Raw genomic sequence first — 20399 nt, forward strand, 5'->3', positions numbered from 1 at the left:
CAACTATTTTTCACATTGCGCCAACTGAAAATTTTCCATTCCCTTTCTTTCTTCTTTTTAATAAATTTCGTAAATAATTTTCACAACACATAATGAACCCCCATACCAATAGGGCATAAAATTCATAAAATTGAGATCAATTATTCCGAAATCACATCAAAACTCACTGTAGAGAGTATTAGAAAGTCACTTTTGGACTTATAGTCCTCAATGGTGTACAAAATAAAAATGATAGACACGGGCTAACCTCATCGAATCTCCCAACATGGATAACATATAAGTGATTCAAAAAATTACGAAGCTCACCCATACGCGGAGCATAATAGGAGGACTCGCCTCAATATTCAGAACCGAATCAAATTAAGGAAAAATATTCTTTTATAACAGATCAGGATCATACCTGTAACGACACCATCTGGTGTAGTGGCCTCAGCCACACCATAGCAAATATATCAACGGGTTGGGCCTCCCTCTCTAGGGCGCCCTATACCCGCATGTCCTCCAACTCTAACTGGTTGTGCGCGTGGGGTAGTAACTGTATTAGGGCCCATAGCCTGAGTGTTCTGATAAAATCCACCCCTCCCAAGTCTGGGATATTTTCTCATGATATACCTAGTATCACCACACTCATAACAACCCCTTTGAGATCATGGCTGCTCATGCTGAGTCTGTGCCGAATAACTGGAATAACCATTGTAAGAATTTTGTGTCGGTGGTGTAATATAAAAACTTGCTTCCGCGAGCTCGCACCTACGGCTGTCCAAGCACAGGTGTAATTGCACCAGAAGCTGGGAGCTTCAGTTGTTGCTCTCCAAGTTCAAACTTAGTCTGAGCCTCGTTCGGTTAACACCCAAGGCCACCATAGCCCTGTCCGAACATACTAACAAGTTTGAAATCGTAAAATGGACTCGCTCGAACCCTCAAAACGCGTAAAACAACATCAAAACTAAGAATCATACCTCAAACCAAATTGATTCAACTTAGAAATTTCAAATTCTTCAAACTTACTCCGAACGCGCCGAAACGTATCAAATCAATTTCGATTGACCTCAAATTTTGCACACTAGTCCTAAATGACATAACGGATCTATAAAAAAAATTCAGAATTGGATTCTGACTCCGATATCAAAAAGTCAACTCCCCGGTCAAACTTTCCAAAAATTTAGCTTTCGCCATTTCAAGCAAACTTTCACTACGAACTTCCAAAAATATTTTTGGACATGCTCCTAAGTCCAAAATCACCATACGGAGCTATTGGAATCATCAAAATTCTATCCCGGGATCGTTTTCTCAAAAGTCAACTCTCCGGTCAACTCTTTCCATTGAAACTTCAAAAATGAGAATTGTTCTTTAAATTAAATTCTGAATCTTCCGAAAACCAAACTTGAAAACATACGAGGGTCATAATACATTTTATGAAGCTGCTCGAGACCTTAAGTCACTGAACGGGGCATAAATTCTTAAAACGACAAGTCAGGTCATTACAGTGTTATATGCCAAATCTTCTGTGTGAATTTTGGCTTGAATCAGTGGCATTCTTGGGTCATGTGGTATCTCGTGAAAGTATTAAGGTTGATCCTCAAAAGATTGATGCGGTTAAGATTTGGACTAGACCAACTACACTAACAGATATCCGTAGTTTCTTGGGATTAGTGGGTTACTATCAGCGATTTATTGAAGGTTTTTCTACTATTGCATCTCCGTTAACCAAGTTGACATAGAAAGCTACGAAGTTTCAGTGGTCGAATGCTTGCGAGAGAAGTTTTCAAGAGTTGAAAGTTAGATTGACTACGGCGCTGGTATTGACGTTGCCAATAAGTTTGGGTGACTTTATGGTTTACTGTGATGTTTCTAGAGTTGGGTTGGGTTGTGTATTGATGCAGAAAGGTAAGGTTATTGCTTATGCTTCTAAACAGTTGAAGATCCATGAGAAACACCATCTAACCCATGACTTGGAACTTGTTGCGGTTGTATTTTCTTTGAAAATTTGGCAGCATTACTTGTACGGTGAGCACTATGAAGTATACACCGACCATAAAAGCTTTCAATATATATTTAAGCGGAGGGAATTAAACTTGAGGCAAAGGAGATGGTTAGAAAAAGATTATGATTTAAGCATTCATTACCATCCGGGAAAGGAGAATATGGTAGCCGACGCGCTAAGACAAAAGTGAGGAGGTACTTTGGCGCATTTACCGATAGCTAAAGAGATTTATGTTTGTGTTATAGCACATTCCTCTCTTATTGAGCATGTCAAGGCTAAGCAATTTGAAGATCCAAATTTGGTGGATATTCGAAATGGTGTACAATCTAAAGATATCTTCGCTTTTTCTCTTGACGAAGATGGGGTGTTGAGGATGAACAGTCGCTTGTGCGTGCCACATATTGATGGACTTCGTAATGAAATTATGGCTATGGCACACAACTCAAAATATTCTATACGTCCAGGGTCCACAAAAATGTATAAGGACTTACAGGAGATCTATTGGTGGAATCGAATGAAGGAAAACATTTCAGACTTCGTGGCTAGATGTTTAAATTGCCAGCAAGTAAAAGATGAGCATCAAAGAACTGGTAAGTTGGCTCAAAATATTGAAATTCCACTTTGGAAGTGGGAGATGATTAATATGGACTTTGTGGTGGGTTTGCCTCGCACCCGCTTGAAGCATGACTCAATTTGGGTGATTGTAGACCGACTTACAAAGTCGACGCATTTCTTACTAGTAAAGATGATTGACACGGCACCACAGTATGCTAAGTTGTACTTGAAAGAAATTGTCAGACTTCACTGTATTCCAACCTCCACTATATCTAATAGAGGGGCCCAATTTACTGCTCATTTTTGGTAGTCCTTTCAAGAGAGATTAGGTACAAGTGTCAATTTTAGAACCGCTTTTCATCCACAGACCGACGGACAAGCTGAGAGAACTATTTAGACGGTTGAGGATATGTTGAGGGCTTGTGTCATTGATTTTGGTGGGAATTGAGAGGAACACTTACCTTTGATCGAATTTGCCTACAATAATAGCTATCATTCTAGTACCCAGATGGCTCCAAATGAGGCTTTGTACGGACGACGTTGTAGATCACCTATTGGATGGTTTGAGCCAACTGAGGTAGGACTACTTGGTCTCGATCTTGTATATGGTGCCTTAGAGAAGGTGGCTTTGATTCAACAATGGCTTAAGACTGCTCATAGTGGACAAAAAAGCTATATAGATGTACATCGACGTAAGTTGGAATTTAAAGATGGTGATCAAGTGTTCTTGAAAGTATTGCCAATGAAGGGCGTTATGAGATTTGGGAAGAAGGGCAAGATAAGTCCTAGATTTATTGGTCCATATCGTATCTTAAAAAGGATTGGGGAAGTAGCCTATAAGCTGGAGTTACCTGCATTGATGACTTTGGTTCATCCTATTTTTCATGTATCAATGCTACGGGGGTATGTGCCTGATCCTGCTCATATTGTCTCACCGGAGGTAGTAGAAATAAATGACGGCTTAACTTATGACGAAGAACCTGTTGAGATTCTTGATAGGCAAGTCAGTAGGTTGAGGACTAAGGACATAGCTTTAGTTAAAATGTTATGGTGTAATCATGACATCGAGGAAGCTACTTGGGAGGCCGAGAAAGATATGAAAATCTGATATCCACACTTATTCGCGACTTCAGGTATGACTATTTTTTTTAGAAATTTTGAGTTTAGAGTTTATCATAATCTTCCGTGGGGCAAGTGATTGATTGATTTATCTATTGCACATGGTTGTTAGAATTGTCTTATGGTAATGAATTTTATTATTGTGATGTTGGGAGAGGCTATGTACTGGTGTCTGGAGATATATAAAATCGCGGATGCATTCATAGAGGTAGATGTGATGAGTAGAGTCATGTGGGGCCGTTTATATTGTATTTTTATGGCTCGTTGTGAGGTTGAAATTTTGGGATAAGCCTATTAACGAAGGAAACTCTGCCGAAAGTTTTAAAAATTTAGAGAGTTAGTAAAATTTTGAAGCCTTAAAGAGTTAAGGAGTAAGAAAAAGGCTTAGAGATTATGCTTTCAAACATTAACACGACCAAGAATTTACATTCGAGAATGAATGTTTCTAAGTGGGGGAGAATGTAAAGCCCCGCAAATTCTTTTAGTTAATTCCTACTAATTTTGAGCTTGAGAATGCAATGTAATTAAATTTGATCTACATGATTATTTGAGTGTAACAAAGTTATTGAAATGCTTAAGGATAATGTCGATAGATAATCATTGAATTAGTGGAGGTTACAAGGTCATCAAATGCATTTGGAGTATATCAAGTTTCTATGTCATAAGTGCTGAAATTTTGAGAATTCAATAGTATGTAACCAACTTGAAGAGTTGGAATTTAATAAGAAAGGATTTAGAAAACTAGAAAAGTTGTTGGCCAACAAAGAGACAAAGGGGACAAGGATATAAAAATGGGGTAGGGGTGGGGGTGGGGGGACAAGGAAATTAATTAAATAGCAAAGATAAGGGAATAATGGAAGTAATTATGAAAGACAAAAAGCAAGCATATTAAGTTGGGAAATGGAATGATTAAAGTTGAAGACCAAAATTTTGCTTTAGTGATGGAATAAATTTGAACCCAGCATGAGACAATGAAGTGCAACGAAGGCGTGCAACTCAGCACCCGAAATTTAAAACTCACAGCTGAAATTTTTATAGGCATTTCGTAGAGAGAGAAATTATATTATTTTGGACTTTGGTCTTGGGGATTAAAAAGAAAGGGGAGCTCTTTACCATTAATACATCTTCAAGGTAAGAATTAAATGCATTTCTTTGATAGATTTGGTTCATTTATTATATCTCTTAACCCTCCAACATCGTGGGATTCATAGATATTTGAAGATAATCTTAATGACATTTCAAGAAACTCAAATCTTGAAACTTTTAGGGTTTGACAAAGAGGTAATTTCTTCACTCCAATCTTATGTACTATACTCCACGGGCGTAGTAGAGTATATTTATGAAGTTAGATTTGTATTAAAATATCTATTCATAAAACCCTAGAAGCTAGTCTTGAAATTGAAGTGTTGGTTGGTAAAGATGATGAATAGTGTTGGGTCTTGTTTGAACGATGTTATTTTGAGTTTCTAGTGGAACAACTAGATCCCATAACAAGTTTAATGAATGAGTTGGAGTTAAAATTCAAGGATTGACCTTCAAATGATGAAATGAGGATTTTTGTTAAACTTATGAAATTGGACTTTAAGTGTCAGACACTTAGTTGGTTTAGTTGGTATCAATGTGATGCGTTCTTGAATTATGTGAGTTCGTCTATGTAGATTGTGATTCATTGTCATTATTGGATCATTTGGGGGTAAGGTTGGAAGTAATTTGAGGTACGTTGAAACTTACTACCCTCGGAACTTTTCTCCATACTCATATCGAAACACGATTAAATTGAGTTTCTAAATATGAGTCATAGCTTGTGGGGACGATCGAGTTGGGACTGTACCATTCTTGCATCATAAAAGATTTAAGTGCTATGAATATTATTTTTTGAAATATTTTATCTTAATTTTAAAAAACTAAATAAATAGGGAATAACACTTGTAGTATTTTTTTTTTAAAATGGAAATACATGAGTTGTGAAATATTTTGGATTTAACTATTCTCAAATAATTGATTTGGCTATAAATATCATCATTGATAAATGTAAAGATTTTGAGAGTTACTTAAATTCACTGAGATTGACCTTGGATACTTTTTCTGATTAGGTCATGAAATTACATGTGTCGGTGTAGTTGTAGAACCTACCTTACGGTTGGAAACTACGACAGAGTACTTCCCATTAGGGGTATTATTGTGCTACTTTATTAGTATGACTAAGTCGATTCGTGCGGCACAACGAAGAGACGACCTAAGCAAGTAGGGTATATGATACTTTCCACTAGGTAAATAACCTAGTTGACCTTCTTTCGTATTGGTGATGGTATAGTTCTCCCGGTAAATGAAAATTCTAACATGATTTTGCAAAGATAAATGCTAAAGGAAGACTTTGAAATATGTTTTACTATATTATTTTATTTTACTTTCTAAATTGTTAATTGATATGAAGGCTTCTTTCTTGATATCAATTATTATTGCACATCTTATATCTTCTTAAATCTTGTCCTATTTTCTTTTTGGGGAACGATTCATGATTCGTACTAGACATGTGGAGCTTAGGCCTTTCGACTACATTTTTATTTTTGTATTTTCAGGGACTGGACCTGAGCAGCTTGGGCTGCGTGGATAGGGCAACTCTAAATTTACCGTTGACGTTATTTGGCGAGACTCCACGCTAATATTCGTAGAGGACTTTATTATATTACTATTCTTTCGAGCCACCAGGTTATGCCTTGGTTGACTATCCCATTCCGTGTCATAGAGATTCCATAAATAATAATAGTATTCATTTTAGGTTGTAATCCTATGGCTACTTACATGGCGTGCATGAATGGAACTTTCTTTTATCTTTATGAAGCTTTTCCTTCAAAGGAAAAATAATTACTTAAAGACATTTTTCATGTTTTATCGTATATCTTAAAATAATTGTAATTGAAGAGGCTTTCGCATCCTCCTATTAGGCATATAGATGTGTATTAATCTATGGGATGATTCACTCGGGTCTGGTAGAGTACTGGGTGTCAGTCATATAGTTTTAGGGCATGACATGATAGGAGAGGCTACACACACGAGGTCGAGGCTCGACATCATCTCCCTTATTACAGGGATTTGTTGGATTTACTTAAAGTCGCGTAGGTACATATATACTTAAGTTTACTTGGCCTGGCTTGATATGTGTAACGTTTACTCATGATTCTTGTGTTTATTAAATAGTTCGTATGGAGGCCATATAGCGACGCGCTCATAGCTAGTTTGCTTGATTATTGCTCCCCCCAACCGAGCTATGTGGAGCTCTTCCGTCCCACTGATATGTCTCGATATAGTTGAGCATCATGCCACCGAACGAGTGAGTCCTTCATCATGTTGGTCACCCGCAGCTTGTACCTTTTTCCGCCCATTTGGCACGGGACACATTACTAGCGGGATGATCGTTGCAGGGTTGACCAGACATACGTGGCATGGCTAGAGGCCCAAATTGAGGTTTGGGACCAGAGGTATGAACTAATTCCGCCATACCCTCCACCTGACCGTATGGATGGCGAGCATGAGTACATGGGTTGGTATGGAAGCGTTACCCGACTTCTTGTCGGGAATCCCGTTTATTGCGCTGGTGGTCGGTATATTCCTTACGCCGGGAGGCATGAGGCAGTAGTATGTTAATTGTTATACTTACTTATAATGTTACATTATTCTTCTGTAATTAATATTTTGTATGTTATGCAGGCTATTGGCTTGCATTAGTTCTACCAGTTGGGACTGCAGATGATGCAATATACAGGCGAGGGAACGACAGCTTTGCACGTATTTGACCGTCGGGTTACTAATTTTGCTGCCCGAGGAGTACCATCATGGGCCACCAGTGGAGCCTGAACATGGTAGATGTGGCAGGCATGGTCGGTGAGGACGGGGTCCCCCGCAAGGGGGCATTGAGGCACCCATGGAAGATATTAGAGATGATCAGCCAGGTGAACACCCTGAGTCACACGATGATCCTCATTATATGCAGTCATTTAGCCTTCAGTTGTCGCCAGGGACTTCGCAGGTGACCCCTCTGCTCTATTTTTTATTGCGGGCACGACCATTACGCGGCAGGAGTGGGATCAGTATTTTTCGGATCCCCTAGAGCCATCGACGATTGCTGTTGATAGGCCGATACGAGAGGTGCATAGTGGGCGACGACTGAGTTATGGCTCATCATCGAAGGATGCTGAGGATATTTCACATACTTCATCTACTCTAGTGCACCTCGATGTTTCGACAGAGCATTGTGGCACTACTCAGGCACAGGTTTGTTTGTATTACTATTATTTCAATTTATTTTTATATCATTGATTAGTCAGTAATATCTAAAGTATTTTTATTTTTTTAAAGATTTCGTCATCGCCTGTCACGGAGGCCATATTGTGCGATACTGACTTGCCGGAGACGGATGATGTTATTCAGGAGCCCGATGAGACCATGGTATGACCATTAAAAAATTTTGTGCTAACACGTACGTAGTTTTTTCTATTTCATATACTAAAATATCTTATTATTCTGTAGGTTGCTGCTGGCTCAACGGCCGCTTCTACCGAGTCTGGCAGCCTTACTAGATACACCTCAGGCCAGCCAATGCTTTTAAGCATACAAGCTGTGAGACTCATTGATATGTATTATTAGTTGTATATATGACATTAAATATATAATAATAAGATTATTTATGTTTTACATAATTTGCGCATGTATTTTTTATTTCTCGTTTTATTTATTAGTTTAACACTAGAACACAAAAAAAAAATGACAGCTTAACATAAATTTAAATTCGTTACCAATTAAAGATAATACATGACACGTACAACATAAAAATAAAATACTACACTAAACGCATCCATGTGTTTGTTTAGTCACTATCTCCCATTATTCTATGCTTCAACCACTTAAATTTCTCTTTCCACCTATTTTTTTTTTCTTCTTTTGCCTCTTTTAGTTTCTCCTTCACTGCCGCACATTGTTATTGTAGTTTCAAGATCTGCAGTTCGTATTCACCGGTCAGATTTCAAATGTTTAGCAAACATGATTTATAGTATTCCTGGTTAATGGGTTCATCATACCATTTTTCAAGACCACATTGATTTTCGTCCTACCAATGGGATGATAACACACGAATATTAATTAACATGTTATTTAAAAACTATTAACAAATATTTTTTCAAAAAATAATAACATACAACTTGTTTACACATCCAACGTCTGCGTCCCAGATTGTAATTTGACCAACATGGCTTCAAAATCGCACGTTTGTCATAGTAACAACTTGGTACGTCATTGTGTCCAGTCATGTCGCAATGCTCGAAAATAAAAAATTAATGGAAAGTTTTTCTATTCGTTTCGTTACAATGCAACTATTAACTAAAATGCGCGAGATTTTTATAGGCAGCTAAGAGTGATTTTAGGTTACATAATGCATATTGGTGAGGCGTTATGTTTCGCGTGATAATGATTCTTTAGGGTACAATTGGGTCAAGCTTTTTCAGGTCGACAACTTTTTCAGGTCGATAACTTTTTCAGATCGACATGACAATACACATAGCGCATATTGGTGAGGCGTTATATTTCACGTGATAATGATATTTTAGGGTACAAGTGGATCCAACTTTTTCCTGTCGACGGCTTTTTCAGGTCGACATGGCAATACATATAGAACATATTGGTGAGGCACTATGTTTCACGTGATAATGATTCTTTAGGGTACAAGTGGGTCCAGCTTTTTCAGGTCAGCAACTTTTTCAAGTCGACATGATAATACACATAGCGCATATTGGTGAGGCGCTACGTTTAATATACAAGTCCGTGCAGTTTAGTTCTTCTTAAGCTGAACCAAAAGATCAGTATTCAAAGAGCATTTGAATAACCATTAAAACATCCATTTCAGAAATGCCACTAACATTTAATAAGTAATTTAGAAGAGGCACAAAGGTGAAGGTAATTCAAAAGATTCACATGGAACACGTCATAACACATTCGATCCCTACCTTGAAAAAAATATGCTAGGTTGATATACATATTTGGTTGATGACAAGTGGTATGGTGTTCTACGTCCCTTGAAAAATAAGTCTATCAATATACACACTGATCTCAAAGTTGCAGAGCACATTATTGAGGGCGAAGCGTATTCTACAAAGCCTGAAGGTATACGAATTTGGGGCGAAAAACTATAGTGGGTTCCCCTTTACTCCAAGCGATGTGATTATAAAGTACTATGTCACTGGCTTTGTAGAATGCGCTTCGCCCTCAATAATGTGCCATGCAACTTTGAGATCAGTGTGTATATTGATAGACTTATTGATAGAATACGTCCCTTGGAAAATAAGTCTATCAATATACACACTGATCTCAAAGTTGCAGGGCACATTATTAAGGGCGAAGCGCATTCTACAAAGCGAGTGACATAGTACTTCATAATCACATCGTTTGAAGTAAAGGGGAACCCACGTTGATGCCTCTAGGTGAAGAGGATAAAACTTATATGCACTCATTATTTGTATCAAATCAATTAATGTAAAACAATTGTCTTGCATATAAATGTTTTTCACTTAATGATAGTCATATGATTTATTTTTGGAAATTTTACATTCTATAGCTAAATAATGTAATATATTTATTATAAACCAAAATAATTTTAAAATAATATTATTTATAGTTATTTTTTATATTTTATAGCAAAATATAAATATATACAACCGATCCTCAACTTTTCCTTCAACCCTCTCTTCTCCCTCAATTCTGTCTCCCTTTTTCTCTATCTCTTCAGCGAGGCCAGCGTTTAACATTGGCACCGTAGTGCAAAAGCTTCACAAGGTATTAGCTTATTATGTTTGTCAGGCTTTATAGTTCGGGTAGTGGGTGATTAATGTATTTGATCACTTTAATTTCTTCGGCCACTTACCGTCATGGCCAGATCTGTTCAGATTTCCGATGACTCTGCTTCAGATTTTCTTTTTCTCCAGCGACTCTACTTCAGATTTCCTTTTTCTCTAGCGACTCTACTCCAGATTTTCAAAAGTTCGGTGAAAAGAATAAATTTGAAACTTTTCGATATGGATTCATGGCTTCTTCTCCTTCTTTGTATCTCACATCTGAGTAATTTGTCCGACCGAATTGTGGTTAGATACAATGTGATAGTGTATTCTAAGATATGGCCGGATTTTTGTTCGTCTCCATTTTTAGTTTTAATACAATGTATACATTATTTTTCTTGGTTGAAAAATGCCACCTCCGACAAACTTTCTTCTTTTCTTTGCTATTGAGTCACATACAAAATACAAATATATTGTATTTTGTACAATACACTCAAATACATTATGTTCTATACAAATACAATTTATTTTTTGTGGAAGATCCCTATATTTTTTGAATTTTTGTTGTTTGAATACAGCCAAACTAAATGCAGTGAATTGAATATAGCGTAAAAGCAACTACAAATGAATATAGTGAATTGAATAAAGTCGAATATCATTATTTTTGTGATTTTTTATTGTTTGAATACAGTCAAATTGAATACAATATAAAATAGTTAAAAATAAATTGTTTGAATATATATATATATATATATATATAAAAAAAATTGAATAGAGCGGTATACACCCAATTTCTTGATTTTTTGTTGTTTGAGTACAACTGAATTCAATATGGTAAAATTGAATACAATGTAAAATATATAAGAATGAATACATATGAATTAAATACAGCGTATATAATCGAATTGATACACGCTGATTTATTGCGCTTTTCTTTATTAAACAACTATAATACCTATTTTTTTAGGCGAATTACCTTATTGTATTTATAAATACAGTCGCGTGAATATATGAAATACATCACAGAAGCAATAAAATTGTAGCTATGGCCAATAAATATGAATATTGTAGCTATATCACGTTAATAGCCACTTAACTATAGTGATTTTTGAAAATTCCTCTTTATTTTTTTAACTCTAATTGATAACTCTTATAGTTAATTATTACTCCACTTGATTAGGTGTTAACATCAATGAGGGTAAGTATTTTTCTCATTTTATTCTGTTACCATACATAATTGGGAGAAACACATGCCTATCTTGATTATAATCATATGAATGAAACTCAAGCCCAAGACGTTGATTGCTAGACAAACTATTGGTTGAGATCTCTATTTGTTCTCATAGTTATTATCTTAAAAGGCTTAAACATATCCATACTAATTTTGATTTTTGATAAAGATAATTTTGAGCTAGTTATGTTAACCTTCATAGTTAGAATTTAAACCACCAATTTACCTCAAATTTTCTATTTCTATTTATTCTTTCCCTTGATTACTTCTTGTTTCCTAGAATAAAAATGGTGTACTAAATATTTGACATGCACAAAAAGAAAGCTTTTAAGATTGGTTTAATATTTTGCAGTTAATTCTATTGAGGTGGGTGAACTAGTATTAAAAGCTCATTTTAGAGTGGTCAGTTTAGCAGCAAATGGAATTGAAAAGAGAAAATGATACCATTAATTTATCTGCAGTCTGCCCTTTCTGAAGTAGTCCACATATACATAATACATAGTACAAGTAATGGCAATTCCAATATATTTCAAAAAGGGCAAATCTATATGCCACTCATTGCCTTAATAGTCTGCATATCCGAAAATTATGACAATCTCAACAAAACTCCCTGTTTGAGTTTCATTAGTTGAATGGTAGCCTGATAGAAAAGTATATTTGGAAATCCAAAAATAATAAGGGAAAGAGTTAAAATACAACATACAAAAAGAGGCAAGTAACTCAATACAACATATATATATATATATGGTAAATCCTGAATAAATAAATAGATAAATAAGAGAGAAGCTTACCCTAACTTCAAAGATGTATCTGAGCAATCATCCTCAACAGGAGTACCATTGTTACAACTGCATGCAGACATTGGTGGAGAACAAGTAATCAAAATGCAGCTTATTGTCACATGAATTTCATTTAAATTATATACACAAACAATGTAAAAAAAAAATCTTACACTACTATCTGATGACCTAGAAGTTAACTATACGTAATTACCATATTAAGTGGAACAAATAATTCGATAAATAAGGCAGATAACAAGTTGAATTTTCACCGATAATGTACTTTAATTTATGTTGTCGGTGTAAAAAACAACTCAGTGTACGAAGTATATTTTGCGATCACGTAAGATTTGAGAAAGAACCGCACTCTAAGTGGGAGTGATGTAGACAGCCTATCTCTCATTTCATGGCTCGAATCAGTATCCTACATGACACAGGGAGACAACCTTATGCTCTAAGGTTCCCCTTCTTATGCCGCCATTAGGATATATAAGTTAAATCCTTGCTCCAAATGCAGCCTTGGCGTAACAGATAAAGTTGTTGCCATGTGACCGGGAGGTCACGGGTTCGAGCCGTGGAAAAGCCTCTTGCAGCTGAAATGCAGGGTAAAGCTGCAATACAATAGACCTTTGTAGTCCGACCCTTTTCCCGGACCCTGCTATAAAGAGTATATATAAGCAAAGCTTACCCTAACTTCAAAGATGCATTTGAGCAATCATCCTCAGGAGGAGGACCACTAGTAGAGACATTGGTAGTAATAGACTGATCAGAAGACTGGCCTTCTTCCATTACCATGCAATCCAAGTCTGTGAGTAAGGGCAACTTTCCTTCATTCATCATTGCCATCTATTTAAGAAGCACATTCAAAAATTTAATTTGTAGCATTAGAAGATGATCATTCAATTTAATTAACCCTGTTAAATAATTAAATAAATTGTATACAAAAAAAAGAGAAGGTTATTCCCAGGTGATTTTACTTTCTGTTTCAGTTGCTTGTTTTCTTCCATTAGCTCAGCACCCTGCATATATGATTTGCATTATTCAGGAGTCACAAAAAAGGGAGAAATATATTAAATACACCAAAATGGGATTTAACCTATATACACACAAGATAACCTTTTTTTCCAATCATTGTATTTTAAATTGTTTTGCAGGTTATCTGTCCTATTTGTCCAGGTCATCTTTTAGATGACATAATAATGTAAAACTTCTTTTTTACTCTCTCATTATATTGATATTTTAGCCCCTAATTAGACAAAATATGGGTTTAAGCTAATAAAGTCTTCTACTAACCTTTCTTTGAAGTTTGGTAATTTCATCCATAATTTTTGTACCCTGAGATGAAAACGAGTTTGTGTATATTAGAAGTTATTTAATTAGTATAACATCATATGTTTACTATTAGTCTTTAACATAATAAAGTGCAATATCGAGAAAAAACCTTGATCTCAAGCACATGTGTGAGTCCAGCTTCAAGTCTTTTCTCAATTTGTTGCAATTTTTCTAAGCTCAATCCTTCAAGTTCCTCGCCTTTCATCTGCCTGATATATAAAATATAGTATATCAATATCCAGATATAAAAATGTATGCTTTGATGAGAATGAAATAGAAATAAGATATTATTTGAGGAAAAAAATACTATAGCAAATTAAATAAGATATATACATGTGATTTTGTGAAGGGTGTGCAGCTTAATGTTATATACGCCTAGCCCTTCTACTTCTATCGAGGTATTATTTACATATGAAACATGAATTACTATCTAATACTTTATTCTTTTCAAGTTGGCATATATTCTTCTGAGATATTTATAAGAGTACTAAAATGTAGATCTTCTAATTCAAGTCTTCTATTCCCCCCTCTCTCTATATATATATATATAACGGTATAATTTTTTAATCGAAGGGTAGCTCTCTAAGTGACGATTTCAAATCTAAGCAATGACAAGAAATGTCAGGTACGTTTTTTAATATATCTAGGCTTTCATGAATAGAGTTATCAATACCTGTGATAGTGAAAGTTAAGGCGCGCCAATTATTAATATGCACACCATTATAAATTATTAAAACAAAGTGCCAATAAAAGGAGTGATGGAGGAAAAGAAAGAATTGTTGAAGGCTATACCTCAGCTCACGATTCTTGTCAGCCAACTCCTTGATTAATTTCATGTTGAGGCTATTCTCTAGCTACAATATGATAAGCAGCAAATAAAGTTAGTAAAACATGCAGCTGTTGTGGATGTTATATCCTGCTTAATATTCAGCTCAAAAACAGGTTCAAAACATTTCTTTTGCCTCTAAAGAAACGTAGAGCTTAGTGTAAGCATTGTCATAACCATAAGTTGATCATAGGGAAAATACAATATTAAGAATTCACTCAGCAGCAAAAGAAATTCAGTTTGTCCAAATGATCGATAAAGCACCAATAGCCTCATCTAGTTACTCATACAATATTAAATCTACTATTTCCATCGTTCCAGTTCATGTGACATTGCTTGTTTCCGTAAGAATGACACATTTAATGAGAAACTTTTATAGCCACACAAATGTGATGACATGTATATGACTCCAGATTTTAAAAGTCTTCCATTATTTCTTAAACTCATAATCGAATCAAACTATGTCACATAAATTGATAGAGTATATAAGATGTTAAATAAAGATTACCTGTAAGTCTAGGGAAGGTTGGTCATCTTTCTCAAGGCTACTTGAGTGCAACTTATATTTTCCAAGGATATCCTCCATGCTGCATTCATGAACAAGGTGATTAATTATTGAGTTAATTCAAGTGTTTATCCACTTTTATACATATATTACCGTCGAGCAAAAATCAATGAATCGACTATGTCTCAAAACTATATGATTAGTTGGAGAGCTCATATATGAATGCTCTATATTTTGTTTCTTTTTAGTCAAGTCTATCTCATTTCAACACTATGTAATTTGCCTAAAAAGACAACCTTTTGGTTCTCTAATGTTGAACTACCAAATTATTAATAACTGGAACTCAAGCTTTCCCCTTCTCGTAATACATCATATACATAGAACAAAACTTTTTCCAGTATATATATATAAAGATAACTCTCTAATATTCTTCGCGAATATATCTTTTGTTGGAATGTCAATTGACAAGGGTCTACCTTAATTTGGAGAACATAATCTCTCTCAATTTATAAAGCAACAACAACAGTAGCAACATACCCCATGTAATTTCACAAAGTAGCCTCAGAGAAGGTGTATGTATCCCTTACCCCTGACCTTTGTCAAGGTAGAGAACTGATTCAGATAGACCTTCGGCTCAAAAAAATATTAAAAGTGGCAGACACAACAAGTAGTAATAACAGCTAGATAAAGGAATAAGGTGATAGAATAATCAAAACGAAAGAAACAACATATAGCAAAAGAAATTTACAAATACAAAATTACAAAAATACGAGATTAATATTAATGTTACCGGCATGTAAAGGAGACATGCATGCCTAACTACCGATAGGAAGCTACGAATTTAACTTGAGAAAAAAGAAAAAACAACTAGTCAATAAAGTTCCATCCATATTCTGAATTATAAAGTAGTGCTAAAGTTGGTTCAATTTTGTATGCTTCTCCTAACGACGTAAGGTTTTGTTCTTTCTGTGAGGTGCATGGGGCCATAAAGAGAGAGGTAATTTTGCCCACAAATGGAGTGAAAATACTTGGCACTTAATAAATAATAACCCAAAATCTCATTGACATTATTTTGTCGATTGTGATCTGCCCTTTATGATTTTAATAATGAAGTTTAAATTCCAAAATATACTAGCGTCTGTATGTAGAAAGATTATACCAATTCAATATTTGCTCTAGGACTATACAATGTAGCATGGTAAAAAAGAAACACTAAAAGGCTGATTATAAGAACCTTAAATAAATGCTCAAGTTCACCTAGCAAGCAAAGGTCGAATTACAACCAAAGTAACAATTTAAAATTAGCAACCAATTAGTGGAATTATTACGTGGTTTTGTATATTACTATGCAATAGTAAAGAATCCACTAATTGCTTTCGATATTACTTCTATATCTTAATGTACGTTAACTTCAATGGATATTATCACTTTGCCATTATATACTTCAATAAGGGCACGTTCTGAATTAAAATATTAATTTGACTTAATCACAGAGATCATTTAAACAAATACTCCACACTAAAACATTCCATGACTCATTTTCATTTGTGGTCAAAGTGAAAAATTAAAAATGGAAAAAATTGTAGGACTAATAATCATAATTGTACTCTCGTGGAGCATTCTAAAGCACTAATTAGTTCCTAATTAGAAAATAAGCAATGAGACCCTTTTTAGTCTGCCCCTCCCATTTTCCAAAAGACATACTCCTATTTGTACTACTAATAGACCTATCTTGTCCATCTTAGCCAATAAGCTGACTGATGTATGGAAAGATTTGACTAAAGAAGGACAACTGACACGAAATTTATTACTAAAGGATATAAATTGGATATCGTAGTAATATCATATACTAAAAGGTAGTACTAATATAAACTAGATTATAAAATAGCAGTGTTTCAAAGTTAAGAAGAAAAACAAAATACCATAATTAACATTGATATATATAACTAGTAAGCAAATAAATACTACTAATGCTTATTTAGAGAAGCAGCACAGATTTGTATTCGGATTTCCTCCCTTCCCAAGTTTTGATGGATATGTATGTATAGGTGGAAAGCAACAAATTACTCGAAATTAGTTGACATTCGAAGGATATCACGGTTAGTAAAAAAGAATAAATCTACGGTAGGAAGTCCATGATTGCAGATGACTATCGATTCTTTCCAATTAGCTAAAAGTTGAGCAAAAATAACAATCTACATTGGTCAAGACAAAATATTTCCTAGGGTTTCTTTAATTAATATAATTGACGATTCTTTAGAACAAAAAACTAATTTAATTAGTATTCTCTTCGTTCACTTTTACTTGACACATTTTGATTTTTTATGCCCCTTAATAAATAATAAATAAAGTGCATAATTTAACATGATACCCATATTAATTGATGCATATTTTATTGGATTTGAGAAAATGATTTGAAATGATTAATAAATATTGTGGATATAATAAAAAAAAATTATGTTTTTCTTAATTTGCATAAAATGACTAATAAAAATGAAAATCTATTTTTAGTACTAAAAGTGAACGGATGGAATATAACATAAGGCGTGAGACACGAGGTAATTTTCTTGGAATAAAATCCGATAAATTTAACAGTTGTCTTTGCCTGTAGTAATACCCCTTTGCTTCCTCTTGTCACAAGAAACCAGACATGTCTTTAATTTTTCATCTCAAATTTTCTTTTAATATGTTCTTGAGTTAAGAATTATTATACTAGTTACTGTATTATATTGTATGTTAAACTTATAAGAAATAAAAAGAAACTGGTAATACCTGGAACTAGCATACTCAAAGAGTTTGCCAGTAGCAGAGAAAATGATGAGTGCAACTTCAGCATCACAAAGTACAGAAAGCTCAGCAGCTTTCTTGAAAAGCCCTCTTCTCCTCTTTGAAAATGTCACTTGCCTTGCGGTTATGTTGTCAATCTTCTTTATCTTAATCTTCTCTCTTGCCATTCTAAATTCACAGTAGCATTTCTTTTACTAGCTGTTTTCAGTACACTCACAAGTGCATAAACAAGAATTGAAAATAATACTTTTACACAATTATATCATACCTGAGTGACTGACAGAAGATTGTTCCTATATTATGTTGTAGATGACAGTTATCGACATCACACAAAACAAAAGAACACTATTTCACACACTCATACGAAGTTAGGGTACTACACAAAAGAGAGAGAAGAGAGAAATCTGGATTCTAGAGATACTAGATATTTGTGAATTTAGAACAGTAATGTAATACTAAGTAAAATTAAAGAAACCCTAAAAGAGGGAAAGAGAAAAAAAAATTAAAGAAACCCCCAGTTCAGATCCAGTTAGAAAACCTATGAAAATGCACCAATTATTGGGTATGAACGTGCTAGAGTACCTCTCAAGTTACAAAACGATATAGTATATGCTTTGAATTGGCGAATCGGCACTGTTCACTTCTTCTTGGAACTGAAAAAACAAAAAACAAAGGAAATTTTTTATGTTTTCAAGAGAAAGATGCTCCTTGTTCCATTTCCTTTTCCTTCCTTCTTCTTCTTAGCTTGTTGAAGATATTATTCGTCTATATAAGAAGCTCCACCAATTAAAACTCAGAGAGGCTGAAAAAGAAAATTAAAACCGAAAGAGAGAGAGAGGAGGAGGGTGGATGCTATGTATGGTAACTTTACAGCTAGTTACATCAAAAGATGTGGTTCAGGAATAGGAAAGTCCGCGTTTACCTCTTATAGCAAAATAGAACATATACAGTATCACTGTCCTTTACTATTGAAGTCATATATATCCATAGGAAGACAGTAAAAAAAGCAGTTCGGTTCATAAAATATTCTGCATTTATGAAAGGTCCAGGAAAACCGTATTCTATGGGATGTAATATAGATATTCTATCCTGATGCAAATATACCCGTAACTTACAAGTCACACGAAGATCTCTTAACTGTTGTTTCAAGACTCCCCTTCATAAAGAGATAGTAATGTAATATATCGAGTTATTTAGTACCATATATTTTAGGATATTAATCAATTAAACCTATAATTACCCTTAAATAACCTAAAGGACGTGAGTTGTCCGTGCGTATTATAGCGCTTGGACTGAAGGAGTCCCTCTGGTATCTGTACACACCCCTAGTGAGCGCAGGTACCTACTAAGTGCGAGTGCTGAGTGTTGAGCAAGTGGGAGGACTGAGTGACTGTTGCTCTGAGAGGATGCATTGATTTCATTATTGTTGTACTACAATTGTCATACATCCCTGTTTTGGAAAATTTGCGAAAGATATTATCTCATGTTTCAGTCAAACCTGATATGAAATTACTCTTTGGGCCTTAATTGTTGAACTTGCAAGCATGCTTACTTTCTTATGTTGGAAATTACTATAATTGGACTTAGCTAAGAAGCTCGTCACTACTTTCAGTTCTTTATTTAGTATTGTTACTTGCTAAGTTGATTGTTGTAACGATCTGACCGATCATTTTGAGAGTAATAGCCCTGGTCCCCTATTTACTGCTTTCCCTGTATCGTTTTCTACTTATGTGACTTGCCGAGATGTTTGTTGTGGTTTCAGAGTGATTTGGAACAATGAATCCCTAAAATGTAAGCTTAAGTCTTAGGATTTTTGACTGTAGTCGGAACTATGTGAAGACGACTCCCGAATGGAGTTTCATTAGTTCTGTTAGCTCCGTTGGGTGATTTTGGACTTCGGAGCGTGTCCGGACTGTGAATTTTAGGTCTGTAGCTGATTTAGGCTTGAAATGGCGAAAGTCATTTTTTTGGAGATTTTGACCGGTAGTGAACTTTTTGATATCGGGGTCGGACTCCGATTCTGAAAGTTGGAGTATGTCTGTAATGTCAATTATGAAATGTGTGCAAAATTTGAGGTCAATCGGACATGGTTTGATAGATTTCCGCATCGGTTGTAGAAATTTATAGTTTCTAAGTTCATTAAGTTTGGATTGGAGGATGATTCATGTTTTGTTGTTGTTTGATATGTTTTGAGGGCTCGACTAAGTTCGTATAGTGTTTTAGAATTGGTTGGTATGTTTGGTTGAGGTTCCGGGGGCCTCAGGTGTATTTCAGATGCTTAACAGATTGAATTTAGACTTTGGCTAGTTGCTGAAGATTTTTGGTTTTGGTGTAATCGCACCTGCGCAAGGCTGACCGAAGGTGCAAGAAATATGGCGCAGAAGCGGAGTTGGGTGGATTGGTAAGGGGTCACAGGTGCATAGAAAAGGCTGCATCTGCAATGCCCGCAGATGCGCACGG

At 35.1% G+C, this 20399-nt stretch overlaps 2 protein-coding genes across 4 annotated transcripts; one reads left to right on the forward strand and one right to left on the reverse strand.

Annotated features, from left to right (window-relative positions):
• Window positions 1–3047: 3047 nt before the first annotated feature.
• On the forward strand, window positions 3048–3647 carry LOC104117774 (uncharacterized). Its single transcript, XM_009628870.1, has one exon. The coding sequence runs from the start codon at window positions 3048–3050 to the stop codon at window positions 3645–3647; it is 600 nt and encodes a 199-aa protein (XP_009627165.1).
• An 8487-nt stretch (window positions 3648–12134) lies between these two features.
• LOC104117773 (MADS-box protein AGL24) lies at window positions 12135–18835 on the reverse strand. 3 transcript variants are annotated; one of them, XM_009628867.4, is made up of 11 exons: window positions 18522–18835; window positions 18208–18232; window positions 17925–18107; window positions 15156–15234; window positions 14614–14675; window positions 13931–14030; window positions 13783–13824; window positions 13467–13508; window positions 13178–13335; window positions 12502–12558; window positions 12135–12350 (listed from the first exon to the last, which is right to left on the reverse strand). In XM_009628867.4, exons 3-11 carry the CDS (start codon window positions 18104–18106, stop codon window positions 12335–12337), a joined length of 738 nt encoding a protein of 245 aa, XP_009627162.1. In that variant the 5' UTR covers window position 18107; window positions 18208–18232; window positions 18522–18835; the 3' UTR covers window positions 12135–12334. The 3 variants fall into 3 exon arrangements, with proteins under 3 accessions (XP_009627162.1, XP_009627161.1, XP_070056225.1); XM_009628866.4 differs by lacking the exon at window positions 18208–18232 and having other exon boundaries at window positions 18522–18834; XM_070200124.1 differs by lacking the exon at window positions 18522–18835 and having other exon boundaries at window positions 18208–18506.
• Window positions 18836–20399: the final 1564 nt, after the last annotated feature.

Source organism: Nicotiana tomentosiformis, chromosome 4 (assembly GCF_000390325.3).
Source record: "Nicotiana tomentosiformis chromosome 4, ASM39032v3, whole genome shotgun sequence".
NCBI lineage: Eukaryota > Viridiplantae > Streptophyta > Magnoliopsida > Solanales > Solanaceae > Nicotiana > Nicotiana tomentosiformis.